Source organism: Pongo pygmaeus, chromosome 17, assembly GCF_028885625.2.
Source record: "Pongo pygmaeus isolate AG05252 chromosome 17, NHGRI_mPonPyg2-v2.0_pri, whole genome shotgun sequence".
NCBI lineage: Eukaryota > Metazoa > Chordata > Mammalia > Primates > Hominidae > Pongo > Pongo pygmaeus.
Genome location: NC_072390.2, coordinates 26,469,560 through 26,490,586, shown reverse-complemented (window position 1 = coordinate 26,490,586; position 21,027 = coordinate 26,469,560). Strand labels below are relative to the sequence as shown.

General features: G+C 48.6%; 1 protein-coding gene across 9 annotated transcripts in view; it reads left to right on the top strand.

Annotated features, from left to right (window-relative positions):
• Positions 1-10,082: 10,082 nt before the first annotated feature.
• The window catches only part of MTCL1 (microtubule crosslinking factor 1), a 135,137-nt gene continuing 124,192 nt past the window's right edge, over positions 10,083-21,027 (top strand). For 3 of the 9 annotated variants that reach the window (XM_063653914.1, XM_054460622.2, XM_054460621.2), the window contains exon 1: positions 10,083-11,415. In XM_063653914.1, the coding sequence (XP_063509984.1) occupies positions 10,363-11,415 (1,053 nt within the window). In that variant the 5' untranslated portion in view covers positions 10,083-10,362. Of the gene's footprint in view, positions 11,416-12,727; positions 12,839-21,027 lie in introns of those variants that run through there. The other 6 variants (XM_054460620.2, XM_054460618.2, XM_063653915.1 and 3 more) reach the window with 4 other exon arrangements.

Genomic DNA, 21,027 nt, shown 5'->3' with positions numbered 1-21,027 from the left:
ACTAACTGTGATATTGTGAAATATGTATTTGGTCTTCCTCCCCTCTCCTGGTATATAGCTCCTAAAATCCTTGGACTATTCAAAGTGATAAATGCCTTTCTGTAGCTTCAGGATGGGGGCTGTCACTGGAAAAACCAAGACAGGATTAGAAAGTTGGGACTTTCAACCCCACCTCCCAATCTCCAGGGAGCGGGGAGGGGCTGAAGGTTAAGCTGATCAGCAATGGCCAATGGTTTAATCACTCATGCCTACTTAATGAAGCCTCCATAAAAACCCAAAAGGACTGGGTTCAGGGAGCTTCTGGATCGCTGAACTCGTGGAGGTTCCTGGAGGCTGGTATGCCCATGGAAGCTCCATGTCGCTTTCCCCATACTTCACCCTATGCATCTTTTCTTCTGTGTCCTTTGTAATATCCTTTATAACAGTAAACATGTTTCCCTGGGTTCTGTGAGCTGCTCCAGCGAATCAATCAAAGCCAAGGAGAGGGTCATGGGAATTCTGATTTATAGCCAGATTGGAAGCACAAGTCACAGCCTGGGGCTTTTGATGAGCATCAGAAGTATGGTGGGTGGCCTTATGGGGCTGGGGCCTCAACTTGTGTAATCTGAGGCCATCTCTAGGTAGACAGTGTCAGAATTGAATTGAACTAGAGGACACCCAGCTGATGTCCACTGCAGAATTAATTGCTTGTTTGCTGGGGAAAAATTCCTGCACATCTGGCATCAGAATTGTGTTGTGAGGGTAGAGTGGGAGACAACTGAGTTTGTTTTTTTGACTCACCAGCATTTGTTATATTAATTCCATCACATTAACCTTCCTAATTATGCTTTTCTATTAAAATTAGTTAACATCCTTCGAGTATATTTTGTCTGAGAATGAACAGAGGTGATGATATGGTTTGGATGTTTCGTCCCCTCCAAATCTCACGTTAAATGGTGACCTCCAATGTTGGAAGCGGGCCTGGCGGGAGGTGTTTGGATCATGGGGGTGGATTCTTCATGAGTGGCTTGGCACCATCCCCTTGGTGATGAGTGAGTTCTCACTCTGAGTTCACATGAGATCTGGTTATTTAGAAGTGTGTGGCACCTCCCCCAACCCTTGTTCCTATTCTCACCACGTGGTGCCTGTTCCCTGCCCCCTTAAACCATGATTGGAAGCTCCCTGAGGCCCTCCCCAGAAGCAGATGCTGGAGCCCGGCTGGCGCAGCCTGCAGAACCATTAGCCAATTAAACCTCTTATCTTTATAAATTACTTAGCCTCAGGTATTTCTTTATGGTGACACAAAAATGGCTGAACACAGGTGACCTACAGTTTATTGTGAATAATCCCATACTGATAATTATTAGGTTGGTGCAAAAGCAATTGTGGTTTTTGCCATTAAAAGTAATGTAAAAAGGGGTGGGGCACGGTGGCTCACACCTGTAATCCCAGCACTTTGGGAGGCTGAGGGGGGGTGGATCACCTGAGGTCAGGAGTTTGAGACCAGCCTGGCCAACATGGAGAAACCCCGTCTCTACTAAAAATACAAAAAATTAGCCAGGCATGGTGGCGTGCGCCTGTGATCCCAGCTACTCAGGAGGCTGAGGCAGGAGAATCACTTGAACCCAGGAGGAGGAGGATGCAGTGAGCCAATATCATGACACTGCACTCCAGCCTGGGTGACAAGAGCGAAACTCCATTTCAAAAAAAAAAGGAATGTAAAAAGTAATAAAAATAGCACTTTTAAGTCAACCTTAACTCTCAGATTCATAAAGCTGGGAATAATATTAAAGCTTATTTAAATTCAACTCCTTAATTTTATAGACAAGGCCTCTAAGGCCCAGGAAGACTGAGCCTATTTTGTGCAAGGTCACTAAACAAATCATTGTGTCCAGGCATAGAACCCACATTGTTCTATCTCTTCATTGGTAAAGTATGCCTGACAATAATTTTACACAGGAATAATACTTAAAATGTTTATTTCATAAGCACTGTTATTTGCTGCTATGGAACCTTCTGTAAATCCATGGTTCTATTTTTGCTTTCCATGTAAACATACCCTTATTTTGTATGTAAAGATGAGCTTAGAGTTGGGCTGGAAAGCCAGACTTCCTTCCAGACAGCAGGAGGAAATGGGAACTGGCATCCTCTATTTCAAATCTCTACTGTGCTGCGACAGGTAATAATGTTGCCAGATGCCAGGGGTTCAGGCCAGGTCCGGTTGTCACCGTAGAGAAAGCCAATCACTGAGACGATGAGTATTGCTGGGGAAGAAAGGCTTTAATGCAGGTGATGTCAGCTGGGACATGGGAGACCAGTCTCAAATCTATCTCCCTAACTAACTAAAGTTAGGGGTTTATATAGCAGGGGGTTAGGGAGAGGTAAACAAGAGGAATTGGTCAACAGGCAGCAGGTGCATCTCATGACTGGATGCCATCATCTGAAAAGTTTCAGTTCCCTGATACTATTTTGGAGGCCTGATGGTTGGTTTCCCGAGAAAGAAACTCAGACAAAACAAATGTAAGTTCCTCAGGCTTCAGTTCTATGGGAAAATCAAGCCCGGTTCAGCAACTCTGTAGGTAGAGAAATCAGCAATGGTGAATTATGGTAAGAGCAAACATGGTGAGATGTAGAATGTTCTCAATTAACCCGTTAATTTCTCTTAAATTTTTTGGAAACACATGCTGCTGACCAGGAAAGGTAGAGAACTTTGATTAGTTTTCCTTACATAACAACGTATTTTCCCTGTGCAACAAGCTTAGAATCCCACGATAATTTTTGAAAGTTTAGCAGTTATGTTTTAAGAGAAAAAGAGTTCAAATGTTCAATTTCAAGACAATATGCCAAAAGGTTGCAAACATGTAGCAAACATGCCAAAAGGTTGTATAAGGGAATTCTGCCTCCCCTGATGAAAGAAGATTCTTAGAACCACCTGGAGGCTGTTTTAAATTATACACACACCCATTACCGTGGGGCTGACCATTCCAAAATAGATTCTATTTTATCCCAGTGGGGAAGGGTGCCATCCCAAAAGCCACCACAAGGCGGCACCCTCCAGGACATCGCGGCTCTCCCTGGGCGGGAGCTGTCTCTTTCTCAACCCTGCCAGCCCCAGAGCCCCACCTGCTTTTTTTTTTTTTTTTTTTTTTTTTTTTTTTTTTTTTACAAATGCCATTTAATTTCTTGAAATGAGAATCACTACTTGTGGTTGTCACTCCCCTAACCATATATTTTAAAAAACTGATATACTTCTCTAACGGTAATACAAAAAAGAAATAATAAGAAAGCAACTTATAACAAAATAATTTCTATTTCAACATATAAAGCTTAGGTACATATATACTACAAAATATATAATAAAGTAGTCAGATGCTCTACATAGAAGCAACTGCTAAAACATGGACAAATACAGGTGGGTTCTATTCATGACTCCAATCCCTTGAGTGGCACTGCCTCAATGAAATGACCAAAGATAAAAAATGCATTGAAAATCTCCAAATAAAATGCAGTCTTTATATTATTTTTATTTTTTTTTTGTTTTGTTTTGAGACAGACTCTCCCTGTGTCACCCAGTGCAGTGGTGCGATCTCAGCTCACTGCAACCTCCACCTCCTGGGTTCAAGTGATTCTCCTGCCTCACCCTCCCGAGTAGCTGGAATTACAGGCATGTGCCACCACGTCTGGCTAATTTGTTGTATTTTCAGTAGAGATGGGGTTTCACTATGTTGGGAAGGCTGGTCTCAAACTCCTGACCTCAAATGATCCTCTGCCCTCGGCCTCCCAAAGTGCTGGGATTACAGGCGTGAGCCACTGTGCCCAGCCCAGTCTTGATTTCTATTGTGGTTTCATTCCTAAAAAAAAATTCAGGTGATATTAAAACAACCCTAAAAACATACTGCTTTAGTATACATATATCAAAACAACACGGTGCACTCTGTCAATGTAATTATGATTTGTCAATTAATAGTTATATTAATTTTTAAAAAATGTTTTAAAAGCTTAAAAAATACTGCTTTATATGTAAAAGTATTGTGTTTATGTGTAAAACATGTACTTCTAGCCTTAGATAATGATAAACAGATTTTTTTAATCCACGTGAATGTTTCAGGGGACACTTCGAAGTCCTGTAGTAGGAGAGATGACTCTTTTTTTTTTTTCCTTTTCTGAGATGGAGTCTCACTCCATCGCCCAGGCTGGAGTGCAGTGGCGAGATCTCAGCTCACTGCAACCTCTGCCTCCTGGGTTCAAGCAATTCTCCCACCTCAGCCTCCCAAGTAGCTGGGATTACAGGCACATGCCACCATGCCCGGCTAATTTTTGTATTTTTAGTAGAGACAGGGTTTCATCATGTTGGCCAGGCTGGTCTCAAACTCCTGGACTCAAGTGATCCACCACCTCAGCCACCCAAAGTGCTAGGATTACAAGTGTGAGCCACCTCATCCCGCCTGGGATCACCCTTTTCTGGGTACATTGCAACATGTCTAGCCACCCTGACTACTCCCCTGCCCTCACTTAAATGCCAGTAGTCCCCTCCAATCCAGTTGTTGTGACAACAGAAAACACCCCAATATACGTCTAGAATGCTCCCTGTGGGTGCTTCCACCCCCATGAAGAACCACTGGTCAGGAGGGAAAGGGCCTCCTTACACCTTCACCTCTCTACTTCCTCTGGTTCTCATGTCACAGGGAGACTCCCCTGTTCTCCCAGCAGACTCTAGAGCACGCCTTAGGTTGGGACTCTCTAGTTCAGGTTTAAGTGAGCAAATATCCATCACCCAGCATCTCACATGCATAGAGGTGGGTCATCCAGCACAGTATTGGAAGGAGTTTTGAACAGAAATAGGAAGAACGCAAATGACAAGCCATGTGACACTTGGACCTGTGTAGAAACACTAACACATGTGCCTGTGGTCCCAGCTACTTGGCAAGCTGAGGTGGGAGGATCACTGGAGCCCAGGATTTGGAGTCTGCAGTGAGCTGTGATTGCACACTCTGCTCCAGCCTGGGTGACCAAGCAAAACCTTGTCTTTTTTTAAAAAAAAAAAAAAAAAAAAGAAGGAAGACAGAAAAAAGAAACACTAACACAGTGTTTTTCAATGGGAAGTAACATAATTACTTGCATCAAAAGTATTTGTTAAAAATACAGCCTTCCGGCTGGGTGTAGTGGCTCACACCTGTAATTCCAGCACTTTGGGACTCCGAGGCAGGCGGATCTTTTGAGGTCAGGAGTTTGAGACCAGCCTGCCCAACATGGCGAAACCCCATCTCTACTGAAAATACAAAAAATTAGCTGGGTGTGGTGGCAGATACCTGTAATCTCAGCTACTCAGGAGGCTAAGGCAGAAGAGTCGCTTGAGTCCAGGAGGCAGAGGTTGCAGTGAGCCAAGATCACGCCACTGCACTTTAGCCTGGGCAACAGAACAAGTTTCCACCTCAAAATAATAATAATAGTAATAACAATAATAAAAATACAGTTTTCCAGGCTCATATCTCTTAAATCAGATCCCTGGGGATGTGGCCAGATAATTTGCATTTTTGACAGTCTCACCAGGAGATTTTAATGTCCTCAAGGTTTAAGAACCTCTTAAGTTATTGTCATTGTCACCATCAACACCATGCACAGCTGCCAATGTGGCCATGAAGCCTTTTTCAGGTCCCATGTGGCATTCTGGCAATCACCCCTGCAAAGAGAGCTGGGAGGTCCCCACAGACCCCAGTGTTGGATGCAGACTTCAGCTTCAACCTTGGCAGGTGGTGGGGAGGCGGAGGGATCAGGCATTATTAGGTTGTCTCTTTTTAAAGGTAACTTTCTTGCAGTGCCCAAAAAGCCACTCACTCTGAAAAATTCCCTCTTCTTTCCGTTCTTTTCAAAGAGGATGATTTCATGATTTCTCATGACTTCAACCAGGAATGCTTTCATATTTTAAATGTGCCTTTCTGTTAAAATAAGGGGAAAAACTGGAAGATACATATATGCCTGGGTTTGGACAATGTATTAAAGGTATAGAAATTCTGCATATAATTCTGCCTGGGAGTATAGAGTGAAGTATGGTCCTGAGTAAGTCACATTTTTTTTTTTGTCTATGAGTCAAACCAAGTAAAAAAAGAATTCATTTCTCTTTATATAACTGTATAGACACAGAACAGATTTCTAACTCTCTGAGTGAGACTTTGGAATCTGAGTGAAAAATCTGGTTTGCTCATATTTTAAGAGTTTTGAAGATTATTTCACTGGTGTTAAATAATGGTGATGATTTTGAAGATTATTTCACTGGTATTAAATGATGATGATGACATTGATAATAATACCTTACCCAAGGCCACACAGACAGCAAATGACTTGGGCAGGATTTGAACCCAGATTTACCTGGTGTCAAAGCCTCAGGTCTTGTCACCATACCACACCGTTCTTGGACAAAGAGGTTGTGAACACGGCCACACAAACATTACTCATCACACCACTGCTGCACGCAGCTCCCCAGGACGGTACTTGGGCCTCTGCAGAGGAATGAGACGATGGGGCCCTGGGCCTTGTGCCAGCATTTACAATCCAGGGTTGCAATGCAGGGAATCAGCCACAGTGAAGCAACCCAGAGATCTGCAAGCACAGGAAGGCACTACCACCCTTGACACGAGGCAGTGGAGGACAAAAAGCTACCAGGAGGAGCAGTCCATCCAGTGATGGCTGGAACCTCAGAAATCCACTCCTCATGGAGACCCAGCCATTGCCAGAGAAGCCGCCTGCGGCAGAGAGAGTAAGAAATAACCTGGTTTCTTCCTTCTGGGTCCACTCCCATCTCCTGACGGCACCTGCACTGGCCAAACCCAATCAGCAAACCCGGCGGCCTGGAAACCCATGCTTCCACTCACATCAGAGTAGCAGAAGGGCAAGACTGGATCTGAGTGCACACAGATGAAAACAGGCACGCCCATGCTGGGTTTTGTCATTTCACAGAATAAGCACTTTACGGTTCCCTTAAATAGTAAATCCCCTATTACCTTTAGATTAATTTGATTTAACAGAAAAAGAATTTAAAGTCAAGTATTTCCTTTCTTTGCTCCCTCATTCCCTTCCTCCCTTCCCTTCCCTTCCTTCCCTCCCTTCCTTCCTTCTTTCCTTCCTTCCCATTTTTTTGAGACAGGGTTTCACTCCCATCACCCAGGCTGGAGTGCAGTGGCGTGATCATGGCTCACTGCAACCTTCCCTCCTGGGCTTGAGGGAGCCTCCTGCCTCAGCCTCCCAAGTAGCTGGAACTACAGGTGTAGGCCACCATGCCCAGCTTATTTTTGTATTTTTGTTTTTTTTGGTAGAGACAGGATTTTGCCATGTCGCCCAGGCTGATCTCAAACTCCTGAGCTCAAGCTATCTGCCCACCTTGGCCGCCCAAAATGCTGGGATTACAGGCGTGAGCCACCACGCCTGGGCCATTTTTTTTTTTTTTTTTGAGTGACTTTTAAAAACATCTATTATGCAAGCAGATATCTCTTTATACCTGTAACTCACTGAATACTGGAAAACAAAGAAAGCATTATTGGCCGGGCTGGGTGGTGCATGCCTGTAGTCCCAGCTACTTGGGAGGCTGAGGTGAGAGGATGGCTTAAGCCCAGGAAGTTTGACTTCAGTCTGGGCAACATAGCAAGACCCCATCTCTTAAAAAAAAAAGGAAGAAAAAAAAAAAAGGGAAAGAATTGATTGAATACTTCCTTACAAAGGGCTAGTAGTCCCATTTGCCAGGCTAATAATAAGTAATAAGGAGGATGAATTTTATCTGACTTATTACCTGAAAGAAAGAGAAGCTGGCTGCAAATCCTATAGTCATCAAGCTACTGTCTTTAGAAGACTAACGTATTGAAACTTTTTTGGGGGGCCCTTTCTTTGAGTGTATATGGTATGAGAAGCTGGCAAGCTTGTGCTGAGAGTCCTGGCCATAATTCTTCGGAAATGTGAGGGTGTGGGAGTCTTCAGGGCTTCTGGAGGAAGTTCTAGGCAGAGGTCAGCTGTGCTCTGGCCCGACCGCGGGCCCCCTCCCACGGAAGGGGAGAGCTAGAGCGCCCTCTGTGGACAGCAGGCCCGGCGCGCGCGGTGGCCAACACCTCTCAAGCCTTTCGAGGTGTGCCGTCATCCACGCCCACCGTGGAGCCAACAGTGTCTTTCTCCCAACGCTGGAGAAACGGCTAGGGCATTAGCCTCAAAGGAGATTAAGGAATTGGATTTCGTAGAGATTGGATTTCGTGCGTGCTGTCTCACATTCAGAGGCATTCTCAGAAAAACGACTCACAAAGACCACAACAGCAGCAGAGCAGGCGAAGTCTCAGTGCCCCCAGAGCTCAGCCAGGGCGAGGCAGGACGACTTCGGGGCAGGGCTCTCCTGACTTACAGGATTACAAAAAAAGGGTTCATCCTGCATTTTTTGAAGGAGATGGCTAAGTAAGGTAAATCTGTGGTTAAGACCACAGACTTTGGAGTCGATTTTTTCCTCCTATTTTTGCGAGTCGGCCCCCTCTTCTCTGTCTCTGCTCCCACGGCCCCCTCACCGCGCATACTGCCACAGCCGCTGGCAGCTCCCGTGGCCCACCTCCCTCTCCTCCAGGTTGCTGCCCCCGGGATCTTTCTGAGCACATCAGATCATCTTGCTCAGAATACCCCGTGGCAACCGCCTCTAGGATAATGCCCAACGGCCTTGGTAGGATATTTGGTGCCAGACACCCTCCAGTCTCCCCTCTAATCCCTAACCTACCTGTCTCCCCGCCTAGGGCCCCTGCTCTCTGCAGGCTCTACTGTGTCCTGGGCCCTCAGCTGAGACCAACCCGTCCTTCCAGGAAAATGCAAGCCTCACCAGGCGGGGTTACGCTCCCGCCCTCCACCTTGTAATTATTACCTGACCTGGCCTCCTGCAACGCCGGGGCTGGAGGACAGACTGGCCCTTATTCCTATGGGCACTGGCCAACATCCAACGCCTGGGACATAAACTGCACCCAATGGTATGTGAACTGTACTTCACAGTTTGCACGGTGTGTTCTGGTATTTGCCAAATCTTCACACACACTCAGGTGGCAGTACGTTTTAATGATACAGACGAGGGAACTGGGGCTCAGAAAGGTCTAGTGCCTAGCGCATGGGAGACTCAAGTGGTAGAACCGGTGGCCGGGCTCCGGGCTCTCCGAGCGGAAAGCCTGCAGGACTCGGAATCCTGAGGACCTGGGTTTAAACCCGCTCAGCTAGGGACTAGGTGAGGCATCGCAGGCAAGTGACTTAACCTCCCAGCGCCGGTGCCCTAGTCTTCACCGAAGACAGCAATTCCAATCCGGGACTGTGGTGAGGCTTAAATAAAACACTGCTCAGTAAGCGGCCAGCAGGCCTGGCTCGCAGCCGGAACTATAAATGTGAGTTCCCTTTCTGACCCCCAGCTTGGCGAGGGCTCCTCCTGTTTGAGCAGCAGCTCCTCCTCTTCTGAGCTCCCGAGGCCACGGGGGTGCCAACTGTGGAGCGCCCGCCGTGCCGTTTTGACGCGAGAGCTACGTCGGGTACCAGCGATCCTTACAGGAGCTCGGGGACCAGGGGCACAGCTTGGAGAGGACAGCGAGGGAGGTGACGGGCCTCGGGGAGGCGGGTGGCGGATGGAGAGGCATGAGGAGGGCGTTGTCAGCCGTGGCACACGCCTTCCCCAAGTGGCCGGTGCCGCCCCTTGCCCCCACTTCACCTCCGCCTCTTCCCTTCCTCCCTAGCTCCTGGCAGCGTCTCTAGGGCCTCAAAAAGCAAGGAGGGTCCCTCGGCGGCGAGGCCCCATGGACCCAGCCTGCGCCTGCTCCCAAGGGCGCGCAGGCCCCGCCCCGCCCCTGCCGGGCGCCCTCGCCCCGGGGAGCGCAAGCCCCGCCCCTTCCCTCGCCCCTCCCCCGCACGGCGCCGGCTGGCTGGAGGCGGGGCATGCGCACGGGCCTTGGGCGAGGGCGCTGGGCGGCGGGGAGGTAGGGCGCGCGCGTGCGGCTTCTCTCAGCCGGGAGCGGCGGGGGCGGGCACGGGCAGCAGCGGGCCGGCGGTGGGCGGGGAGCGGGACACGGGAGACGGGCGCGCGCCGGGAGCGCAGCCGCGGCACCGGTGACCGCGAGCCCGGAGCGCGAGGTCCGGGGATGCGAGCGGCCGGGAGCCGCCGCGCTGCTGAGCCGGGAGAACTCGATCCGCGGTGACCTCAAGGGGCGAGCGCGGCGGCAGTGAGCCCCGCGGGAATCCTCGGGGCCGGGGTGCGGGGGGCGGAGACGGCGGGAGCGCGGGGCGCAGCCCGGGCGGGGCTGGGACAGTGATGAGCGAGCGCGCGGGGAGGCTGCACGCCGCCGCCGCCGCCGTCCGGAGCATCTGCCGCCTGAGCTGCTGCCCGCGGACCCGGCCATGGAGACGCTGAACGGCCCCGCGGGCGGAGGTGCCCCGGACGCGAAGCTGCAGCCGCCCGGCCAGCACCACCGCCACCACCACCTCCACCCGGTGGCCGAGAGGCGGCGGCTGCACCGTGCGCCCTCGCCCGCCAGACCCTTCCTCAAGGACCTGCACGCCCGGCCCGCCGCGCCCGGCCCGGCCGTCCCCTCCTCGGGCCGAGGCCCGGCGCCCGCCGCCCCGCGCTCGCCCAACCTCGCGGGCAAAGCGCCGCCCTCGCCGGGGTCCCTGGCCGCGCCCGGCCGCCTCTCTCGGCGCAGTGGCGGCGTCCCGGGCGCGAAGGACAAGCCCCCGCCGGGCGCCGGGGCCAGAGCGGCGGGCGGTGCCAAGGCTACCCTGGGAAGCAGGAGGGCGGCGCGCGTGGCGCCCGCGGAGCCGCTGTCCCGGGCTGGGAAGCCTCCCGGAGCCGAGCCGCCGTCTGCCGCTGCCAAGGGCCGCAAAGCCAAGCGCGGCTCCCGGGCGCCACCCGCCCGCACCATCGGCCCCCCGACCCCGGCCGCCCGGATCCCTGCCGTGACCCTCGCGGTGACCTCGGTGGCCGGGTCCCCGGCCCGCTGCTCGCGCATCAGCCACACGGACAGCAGCTCCGACCTCTCTGACTGCCCCTCCGAACCCCTGTCCGACGAGCAGCGCCTGCTCCCTGCCGCCAGCAGCGACGCCGAATCCGGCACGGGCTCCAGCGACCGTGAACCCCCACGAGGAGCGCCGACGCCGAGCCCCGCAGCCCGGGGAGCGCCGCCGGGCAGCCCAGAGCCCCCAGCGCTCCTCGCCGCGCCTCTCGCCGCGGGCGCCTGTACCGGGGGCCGGAGCATCCCGGGCGGGGTTTCGGGGGGTTTCGCGGGGCCCGGCGTGGCGGAGGATGTCCGGGGGCGCTCGCCGCCAGAGCGACCAGTCCCCGGGACCCCCAAGGAGCCCAGCCTGGGCGAGCAGCCTCGGCTCGTGCCAGCGGCGGAGGAAGAAGAGCTGCTGCGGGAGATGGAGGAGCTGCGCTCGGAGAACGACTATCTCAAGGTGAGCCGCGCCTCGGCCGCAGGTGTCCCGGGGCGCCCCGGGAGGGCCTGGCTGCGGCGGGGACCCGCCAACCCCTCCTTCCCGGGCCTGTCCAGCACCTTCTCCCTTCTGCCTTCCACGGTCCTACCCCCGCATTGTCAGGCACTGGGAACTTAAGCCCAAACTTCTGGAAGGAGAAGCAAGACCTGTGGGTCCCCGCCAGTTCGCAACCCACTTCTTTTTTCTCGCGTCTAGAACTCTTGCGTCTCTTCGCTGATACTTTTACTTTTGTTGACCTGTTGAGGCAGAGGAGGCTGTAATCGTTTTGGAGACATCAGCCGACGCCCCCATCCCCGCTCAGAACGTGCCAGCCTCACCTGTAGGAACAGGTGATCCTTCGCCAGGGAGTTCTAGCCCGGCCACGTGCGGGCGTGGCTGTTCAGGACAATGCCACTGGGGGGCCCCTGGTACGGACCCGCTTGCCCCTTCTCCTGCAATTACAGAAAGAGCTGGGGACTCTCACGGTCTCCTGGGCTCCGACATCCCGGGTAGAGGGGGCCGCGCCGTTTTCGGTGAGCAAGCTGAAGCTCAGTAGAGGTCCTTGGAGTGTGGCCCGGGTTGAAGAGCAACGGTGTTGCGCGGGCCAGTCCTTTGTAAGCATCCACGAGCCGGCTTTCTGTGTCAGGAGAGGCCACGCCAGCACTTTCCAAGGAATCGCGGCGCCTGCTTGCACTCTCTGGGTATTTTCCGGCAGGGCCTGCGGGCAGTGGCCTCTTAGTCGCCTTAGCACTGGGTGCTTAATTCGGCTCCATCTTTTCTCCACGGAGGGGGCCTGGCGCTGCAGACGGGGTTCCCGGGGTCAGGACGATCCAGGTGACTTGAGAGAAAATAAGGGGAGTTGTATTGATAGCAATTGTTTTATTTATTGTAATCTTAAGGTTAGTAAACAACTCCAGTGGCATAAATCTGTGTATCTGTTAAGTCTTAATGAGCAGCCAACCAAACCCAGAGGTGTGGCCCTGCATCTTCGGTGGGTTATGTGATTTGAGCTGTTTTCTCAGCAGATGATGAGCTAACCAATACGGGCCCAGTTTTTGGCTAGTGGGATTGAGGATTGGGCTTTAAGGTGAATGGTGGTGAAGTCTGCAGTTCACACGGAAATCAGAGCACATTAACTGCTGGGTGATCTCAAGCCTAAATTTCTTATGGAGCTGCTCCAACCAACTGAGCCTTGTGGTTATTTTACTTTGTGCAAGAAGTAACAGTGAGGCAGAGAAAGAGAGGTGATAAAAGAAAGATTGGGACTTAAAGCAAGATGTTTCAGATAGTATGTTTGCTTTTGTCACTTACTCTTAGGTAACAGACAACAGAGTGAAGTTCAAAGGCAACTATGTTGCGGGTGACTCCATCATGAAAGCAGCTCTTTTGTAAATCTTCGACAAATGTAAGCTCCCTGAGGGTGACCAAGATATCTTGTTGTTTTTGTATCCCTGGCTCTTAGCATAACCCCAGACTTACTTTCTGATTGAATGGTGTTTATCCAAATGACTGCTATGCAAGGGAAAATTGTATTTCTTTAAAGAAGTTTCTCGTTACAGCTTTGATCTTAAGGTAGGCTATCCATCATTTTGAAGTTCATTCTTTGTGCAACTGGTTATTTGTTTTATTTTTCCCCAATGAATGAAATGTGTCTGAGCCTGGAGTCTGATATAGTGTATTTTATATTTCACTGTATCTTCCCAACAGCATAGGGTGGTGGTGGTATCATGATCATAACTATTATTTCACAGATGGAGATGCTGAGAACCTAAAACAGAAATGACTTGGCCAAGGTCATAGAGTGAGTAAGTGGTGGCACCTGCGTTTCCCCAGAGCCTCTGCCCATTTTACTGCACCTGGATGCAGCCCTGTTTCCAGCGAGGCTGCTTTCCTCCGAGCACACTGCTTCTGAGTTGTTTTCGTAGCTCAAAATGTTCCTTGTGGTGAGCTTTTCTAGGGGCCCTCTGTTTTCTTTTCAGGTGAGAGGGCCGTCATGCCCGTCTCTCCACTAGCCTGTGTACGAATGGTCACATAAATCCCACTGCCAGTGTTTCAATTGTGGGGACTGTTCAGTTGCCATTTACCGTGGAGAAGGTGTCACTTGCATCCGTTTACTCTGCCTGAGCCCACCTCCCCACTGTTCCTCCGACAGCAGGGGAGAGAAGAGGGTTCTGAAGGAGGCTAGCAAACCAGATGATTGCGTGTATGCATGTGAGGTACTCGCTTGGCCACTCAGAAGCTTAAATGACGATAGTTCAATTCGGGAAAGAAACGCAAGGATCCTAATGGACTTTTCTACAGGTCATGGAGCCTGCCCACCTGTGCAAAATTGGGCCCAGAGCTTCAGGGACCCCCTGGGGCAGAGGCAGTAGTCATGCCTTTGCAGTGGTGGTTAGCGTGTGCCCTTTATAAATCAAAATTTCTCTTTTTGTTATTTTCAGGGGTACTTTTTTTCTGTTTTTTGTGGTTTTTTTTTTTTTTTTGAAGGGACGGCCTTGCTCCGTGGCCCAGGCTGGAGTGCAGCGGCATGATCATAGCTCACTACAACCTTGAACCCGTGGGCTCAAGTGATCTTCCTGCCTCATCCTGATAAGTAGCTGGGACCACAGGCACACACCACCAAGCTGGGCTAATTTTTAAATTTTTTATAGAGACAGGGTCTGGCTATGTTGTCCAGGCTTGTCTTGAACTCTTGGCTTCAAGTGATCCTCCCTCCTTGCCCTCCCAAAGTGCTAGGATTACAAGTTTGAGCCTCTGTGCCCCGTAGGGGTACTTTTTAAAGAGAATAGATAAAAGTACATCCTTGACCTGCTGCTTTGTTAGGGAGCTGCACAGAACTAACTCTCAGGATTAGATATAGCATCCATCTATTCCAATGTATCTGACAAGAGGCTCAGCCCACAAATTTTATGTTGCTGTGTTCTGGAGGATTCCAAGTAAGTGCTGTCATCATTGTTGTACCAGACTGTCACAGTAATGAGCAAAGCCCAGTTCAACAGAAAAATAAGTCCAGCAAAACCTTAGGAGGATGTCCTTTGGATCAGGACATTTAAGTGGAATTATTGGCTTTTAGCCAGGCTGCTGTATTTTTTATTTTATTTTATTTTATTTTTATTTATTTTTTTGAGACAGAGTCTTGCTTTGTCACCCAGGCTGGAGTGCAGTGGCGTGATCTCGGCTCACTGCACCCTCCGCCTCCCAGGTTCAAGCAGTTCTCCTGCCTCAGCCTCCCGAGTAGCTGGGATTACAAGTGCCTGCCACCATGCCCAGCTAGTTTTTGAATTTTTGGTAGAGACGGGATTTCACCATGTTGGCCAGGCTGGTCTTGAACTCCTAACTTGAGGTGATCTGCTCGCCTCGGCTTCTCAAAGTGCTGGAATTACAGGCATGAGCCACCGCGCCCGGCCTGGCCTGTATTTTTTAAAATAGTCAGTGTCAACAGAGACGCGGACACCTTGTGTTGTGCTGTAACAGAGCAAATTTGGTCGTCCCTGACTCTGCTTTCTGTTCCTTCTCCACCTTCATCAAATGGTGCCTGGGTGACTAGGTGAAAAATGCAAAATCAATCCAGGTAGCTGGCTTTTGTGTGAAAACACAGACAGAAAAGCACTCTTGTCGTCCTTTGACCTCTGATAAACTCAAATACATTTGGAAGTATTCAGAAATTCAGGTGAGCACTTCAGTTATCCAAAGGCCTGGGCTTCTCATAAAACCCAGGCACTTTCTTAATGCTGAGGACTTTGGTAAAGCGCTGCTGGTGTGTTCCTTCCCTGCCAGGCTGCCAGGACTGTGTTTTGCTCGAGTGCTCGGAGACAATCAGACAAGCCGGAGTGCTCGTTGTCAACATATTAATTATGTTCTCTGTTTCCACAGGCTTAAAAGGAGGATTTAATCAGTTGGCATTTATGAGCCTATTTTGAAACTGCTTTTAGGAGCCATAACCCCACACCTCCCCCACCCCCAAATAGTGTCCTCTTGCCATGCTGACCTCCTGCAGGGTGGGTGAGGATTGGGATGGGAAGAGCTGTTTTTTTTTTGCTTTGCTTTCTCAGTTATTTCATAGGAATTATTTTTTTGTTAAAAGAAAACAAGTTGGTGCTAGATACAAGGGCATAGAAAATTGGCTTCTTGGAGAGGAATGATTTCCTAAGGGAGAGGTTGAGCTTTGGTTTTATAGGTTGCAGTGTCTCACTGCTGATCCAAGCTTACCATCCTGCTTCTCATTGGAGTTAGCCTTTTGAGTTTCAGGCCCTGACCTGGTTTGTGACATTTGGCTGCCGGGCTGCCCAGATGCCGGGCGCTCAGTGTGGCCTGGGGGTGGAGGGGCACTTGGAGAGGAGCGCAAGCAGTGCTCTGCAGCTGAGGTGTCTCAGCGCCTCCTTGCTCCCCGCCTCCTCCTCCTTTCTCTTTCAGAAGGGTTAACATGGACAGTATTCCCCATTCTTTGCTGACATTCGCTGTCCATACCCACTCTGTATTCAGCCAGTGAAAGAGTGGCTATGATCATTTTCAGTGGCAGCTAATGTAGACGAGGGCTGCAGCCACCAGCTGCTGGCTGGACCATCACCTGGTAGACAGTGGGAGTGGCCCTGCACCTCCTTAGTTACAGCTGGGACTCCTGGAGAACATTTCCCTTGTCTGGAGGGAAATGAGGTGGATTATTCGTATGTCACAAAAGACAGTAGTTTCTGTCTGCCCAGAAGATAGAATTATTGCAGCAGTAGCCAGATGACTGCTTCTACCATCCAAACTGGGTCTATTTAAAGAGGAGGTGCTAAAATAGAGATAGTTACTGATTTTGGGTATTTAAAAGAGATTAAGATTTTCATATAGTTATTAACATGATTAAGAGTTTTCATCACTTATACTAAGAAGCCATGGATTTGGTTTTTATTATATATTAATGGATAAAACTGTCCTCTTAGAGGTTTTCATCAAAACATGTAATTTTAATCTTCGTTTACTCTAGTGCACACCCGGTACCTCATTATTCCTCTAATTTGAGACACATGATAAGGCTTGATTTGTCAGCCACCAGCAAAGGGGAATAGTCGACTGGACTTCACAGTACTTCAAGATTTCGTTTTATATACAAAACTTAAAAAAGATATTTAATTAAAACTAGCTTTTCAATGAGATAATGATTTAATACTTAAGTATCCTCCAGACTTGATGTTAATTCAGTAAAAAACTATTAAGGACAGTTTTTTTCTTATTTCCGTGTTTAAAAAGACAACAGCGATTTTCCAATTTTATGTACTATCTCTAAATTACACCTGTCAGAAACATCATATGCTCTGCTTGATTTGGTTTACTTAAATTTTTAGTTGGCAGATGTCGTTAAGGTTCTGCAATACAGTTTTCTAAATTGGAGCATGCCGTCAGAAAATTAATGTTAGTTTGAAAATCACTATCCATCATGACCCTAATTCCAATAATCATAGTTTTTGCTTTCAAATGGCTGCTGCCAGCTTACATGGTTTATAATTTGCTTCTCTTTAACTTCTTTTCACTGAACCTGAAAATTACTTTTTTCTGGGCTCTCTGGGAAGAGTTGAAACACTGGCCCTGGTCCTATTGCTGCAACAGACCAATAATGGTGGAAAGCCATTTATACTTTTAGAATCTCGGTTTCCTCATTTTAAGGATGGGAGTATTAGCCAGGCATGGTGGCATGTGCTTGTAATCCCAGCTACTCAGGAGGCTGAGGGAGGAAGATCACTTGAGCCCAGGAGCTCAAAGTGGCAGTGAGCCATGGCTGCACCACTGCGCTCCAGGTTGGGTCACAGAGTGAGACCCTGTCTCTTTAAAAAAAGCGGGGAAGGGGCACGAATATCTTTGCTGCACATTGTAGTGTCTTCCTAAGAACCAGTTACCCTAATGCATATGCTTTCTGTTGTCACTTGTCAAGCTGTAAATGTTAGGCTCCTTTTTTTGGTTTACACTGATGGTAGACTTTTAAAAGTACAATTGAAGGTCTATTATTATTTCATTTGTCCAGGTTGAAGCAAATAATTTATAGTATTTACTCGAAAGAGTGTGTGATTGAAAGCAGACAGGCCTGGGTTTGCAGTGTGGCTTCAATTTACTAGATGTGAAGCTTTGGACACAGGTAACTAGCCTCGGTTTTGTTTTTTTGTCTATAAACTGTGTAATGTGTTCCTGACAGGGTTATCGTAGGGTTAGTAATGAGGGTGAGGTGCTTAATAAACGATGACTGTTCTGTAAATTTAGATAAAATATGAATTATAAGAGCAGTGATTTAAATACATGCAGTTATGGTGCATTCGTCCACTTTTATACTTCTGTGAAACACTAGACTGGGTAATTTATAAAGAAAAAAGGGTTTAATGGACTCACAGTTCTGGGGAGGCCTCACAATCATGGTGGAAGACAAAGGAGGAGCAAAGACACATATTACATGGAGGCATGTAAGAACGTGTGCAGGGAAGCTGCCGTTTATAAAACCGTCAGATCTCTTTTGAGACTTATTCACTGTCACAAGAGCAGCACAGGAGAAACCTGCCCCCATGATTCAGCTACCTCCCACTGGGTCCCTCCCATGACACGTGAGGATTATGGGAGCTACAGTTCAAGATGAGATTTGAGTGGGGACACAGCCAAACCATGTCATGTGGTCTCTCCCGAATTTTCTTTTCTCTCTTTTTTTTTTTTTTTTTTTGAGATGGAGTCTCACTCTGTCGCCCAGGCTGGAGTCTCACTCTGTCGCCCAGGCTGGAGTCTCACTCTGTCACCCAGGCTGGAGTGCAGTGGCGCAGTTTCCGTTCACTGCAAGCTTCACCTCCCGGGTTCACGCCATTCTTCTGCCTTAGCCTCCCGAGTAGCTGGGACTACAGGCACCCGCCACCACGCCTGGCTAATTTTTTTTATTTTTAGTAGAGACGGGGTTTCACCATGTTAGCCAGGATGGTCTTGATCTCCTGACCTTGTGATCCGCCCGCCTCAGCCTCCCATAGTGCTGGGATTACAGGCGTGAGCCACCACACCCAGTCCCTAATTTTATTTTCAGTACAACTAATGTTGGTGATTATTTGTGCCAAAAAGTATTGCTATTTACGTCTGGCCTGCTCAATGATGTGGAGGTGTGGGTGCATCTAGCCCTTGAACAGTTTTCTAGCCTGTAACATCTGTATGAAAATGCAGCATTTAACATTAGGGTGGATGTGGGCTCTCCTGTTGGAAAGTCTGAAAGCTAGAGACCTTTTATACCTGGAAGCTGTATCTTGCATCTTAGGGCTATATTGCATTTTAAAAACTTTTGTCTTAGTTGCAGATAATCCCAGGCATTAATGACTTTGGCAGACTTTCTGGAAAGAAAAGCAATCACAAACCATTCTTTCCATGAACAGAATGGCCAGAGTCACTGTATATTTGTATGTATGGATATACATGTACATATACATATACATATATTGACTTAGTGTTGAACATTTAGTGATTATTGCTTGTATTGAACTGATTTGTATTAATGACTCAGTGAAACAATTACCTCTTTACTCAGAAACAAGCATTGCGATTAGGTTCTTTCTCAAAGTGTGATCCATTAGTTTCATGGATGGGGTGTGAATCAAACTTGACGTTGATTTTTGAAGATTCAGAACTAACTTCCCACTCTATCGAAAGAGTGACAACCATAAGGCTCATTTTAAAGCTTTCAGTCTGCAGTTGACCTCCTCTAGGAGTGGGTAGTGCAGGGGCACAGCTCCTATAGGGCGTCTTCAAAGCCTCAGTGATCAGGCATCAGTAACAACCTCCTGTTTGTGGAAGGTTTGCGGAAGGTTGTCAAGCACTGTCCTGAAAGAGCTGTGTTCTCTGGTCCCCTGAAGAGCCCAAACCACCCATTCTGTTTATGTGTGTTCAGCTGATCAGCTCCTATGCTCAGTCCAATAACTTCCAGTTCCAGCAGATCTTCCCACAAGGACCAGGATTTACCAGGAGAGATTTCCATGGAGGAAAAAAGAAATGAAACTTGGTTAGAGTTCACAACATTTTCAGTGTTAAGATTGATCTTTCTTAAGACACATTAGGACATCTTAATACTTTTAATATTTTCATCATTGGTATAGAAATTCTGTAGGAACACTTAGGAGCCAAGAAGAAGAACATTTTATGCATTTGACTACTGGGAAGTTGGTGAAGCTTTCTTCTTTAACATCTGTTCTCCTTGGTAGCCTGTTGAAACAGGCTCCAGATGAGTCCTGGTCAAGTGAGTAGCTCATTCTCTTGATGGGATAGTGTAGGCAGAGTGGAGAGAACCTACAGGCTGGATTGGGGGATGAGTTGCCATATCTGTGCCCTGTTCAGTAGACCATTGTGTGCAGGTAGGTTTGACTGAAGCGTCATCATCACCCCATTTTGTGCCAACCCTTATTTTTCCATAAGGATTCCCAATTTTATTTGTTGTGTTTCTTGTACTTAATTTTACCTAGGATAAACACATCTTCAGGAGATTTCTTTTTGTTCATTTTTCTTTTTGTCTGAGGCTCGGATGTTGGGCACCTTGTTCTTTATTGTTAGTCAATCGCTGGTTTTAAGAATAAATACAAGATTAGCATGAGTGGTAAGAATCCAGGAACAAACTTAATAGCAGGACGAGAATGGACAATTAGGGTGTCTAAGTGTAGGAGAGATTTTTTTTTCTTGAACCTTAATATTAGTTGAATAAAGTAAATGGGAATAACTGAGTGCATGGTATTCTGGAGGCATCTGAAACTATCAATTATGAAACTAGTCAAGAAAATTCCTAGAATGTTTCCTTAATCTTCCTCCTTCCAAATTGTTCCTCCTTTAAATCTTGTGTAACACTTCAGTAGAGTGAATATCTCATACCTGCAGCTACATCTGTGGGTTTGGGAAGAAGCTTTCATCATTGGGCTGCAAGACTGGAACAAAGCAAGCGTGCAGTTGTGTCTGATGTTAGTTGCCTTTCTGACTTGGTGTTTGTAAGTGTTCACTGGCGCACCTGTGTATTCATTCAGCAATATTTATTGAGGACCTACCGTGTGCTCCATGCTGCTCCGGATGCAGAGAGGAGCAAGACAGACAAGCTTGCTCCCCTCTGAAGCTTACCTTGTTAGTGTAGGTGACAGACAGTAAGTAGGAAAAAATACCAATACTATTAGATGGTGCTCAGAGGTGGGAAGAAAATAGAGCCAGCAAGGGACTAGAGACTCAGGGGCTGATGAGGGTGGCCAGGGGAGGCTTTGCGTGACCTCAGATTATATGGTGGAATGAGCTCTGCAGAGATCTGGAGCAGGGAGTGTTTTCAGAAGTGGAAATAGCAGGTGAGGTCTTGAGGCCTGAAGAAGCAAAGGTGCGAGCAGTCTCAGACCCTGTGAGGCCAGTCATGGGCAGGGAGGGAGTGTGGCCAGGAGGCCTGGAAAGAAGGAAGCCCCTGGAGGGTTTCAGTAGGTAGTGAGGTGGTCTGATTTGCACCTTAAAAGGATCACTCTGCTGGGTGGGGGACAGACTATAGGAGGATTAGAGGGCCAGCTGGGCAGTGGGCACCTGTGTGTCTCCACTTACATCTGTGTGTGGCTCCCCTCCCCCAGGGATGGAGGCCTGGACCAGGGT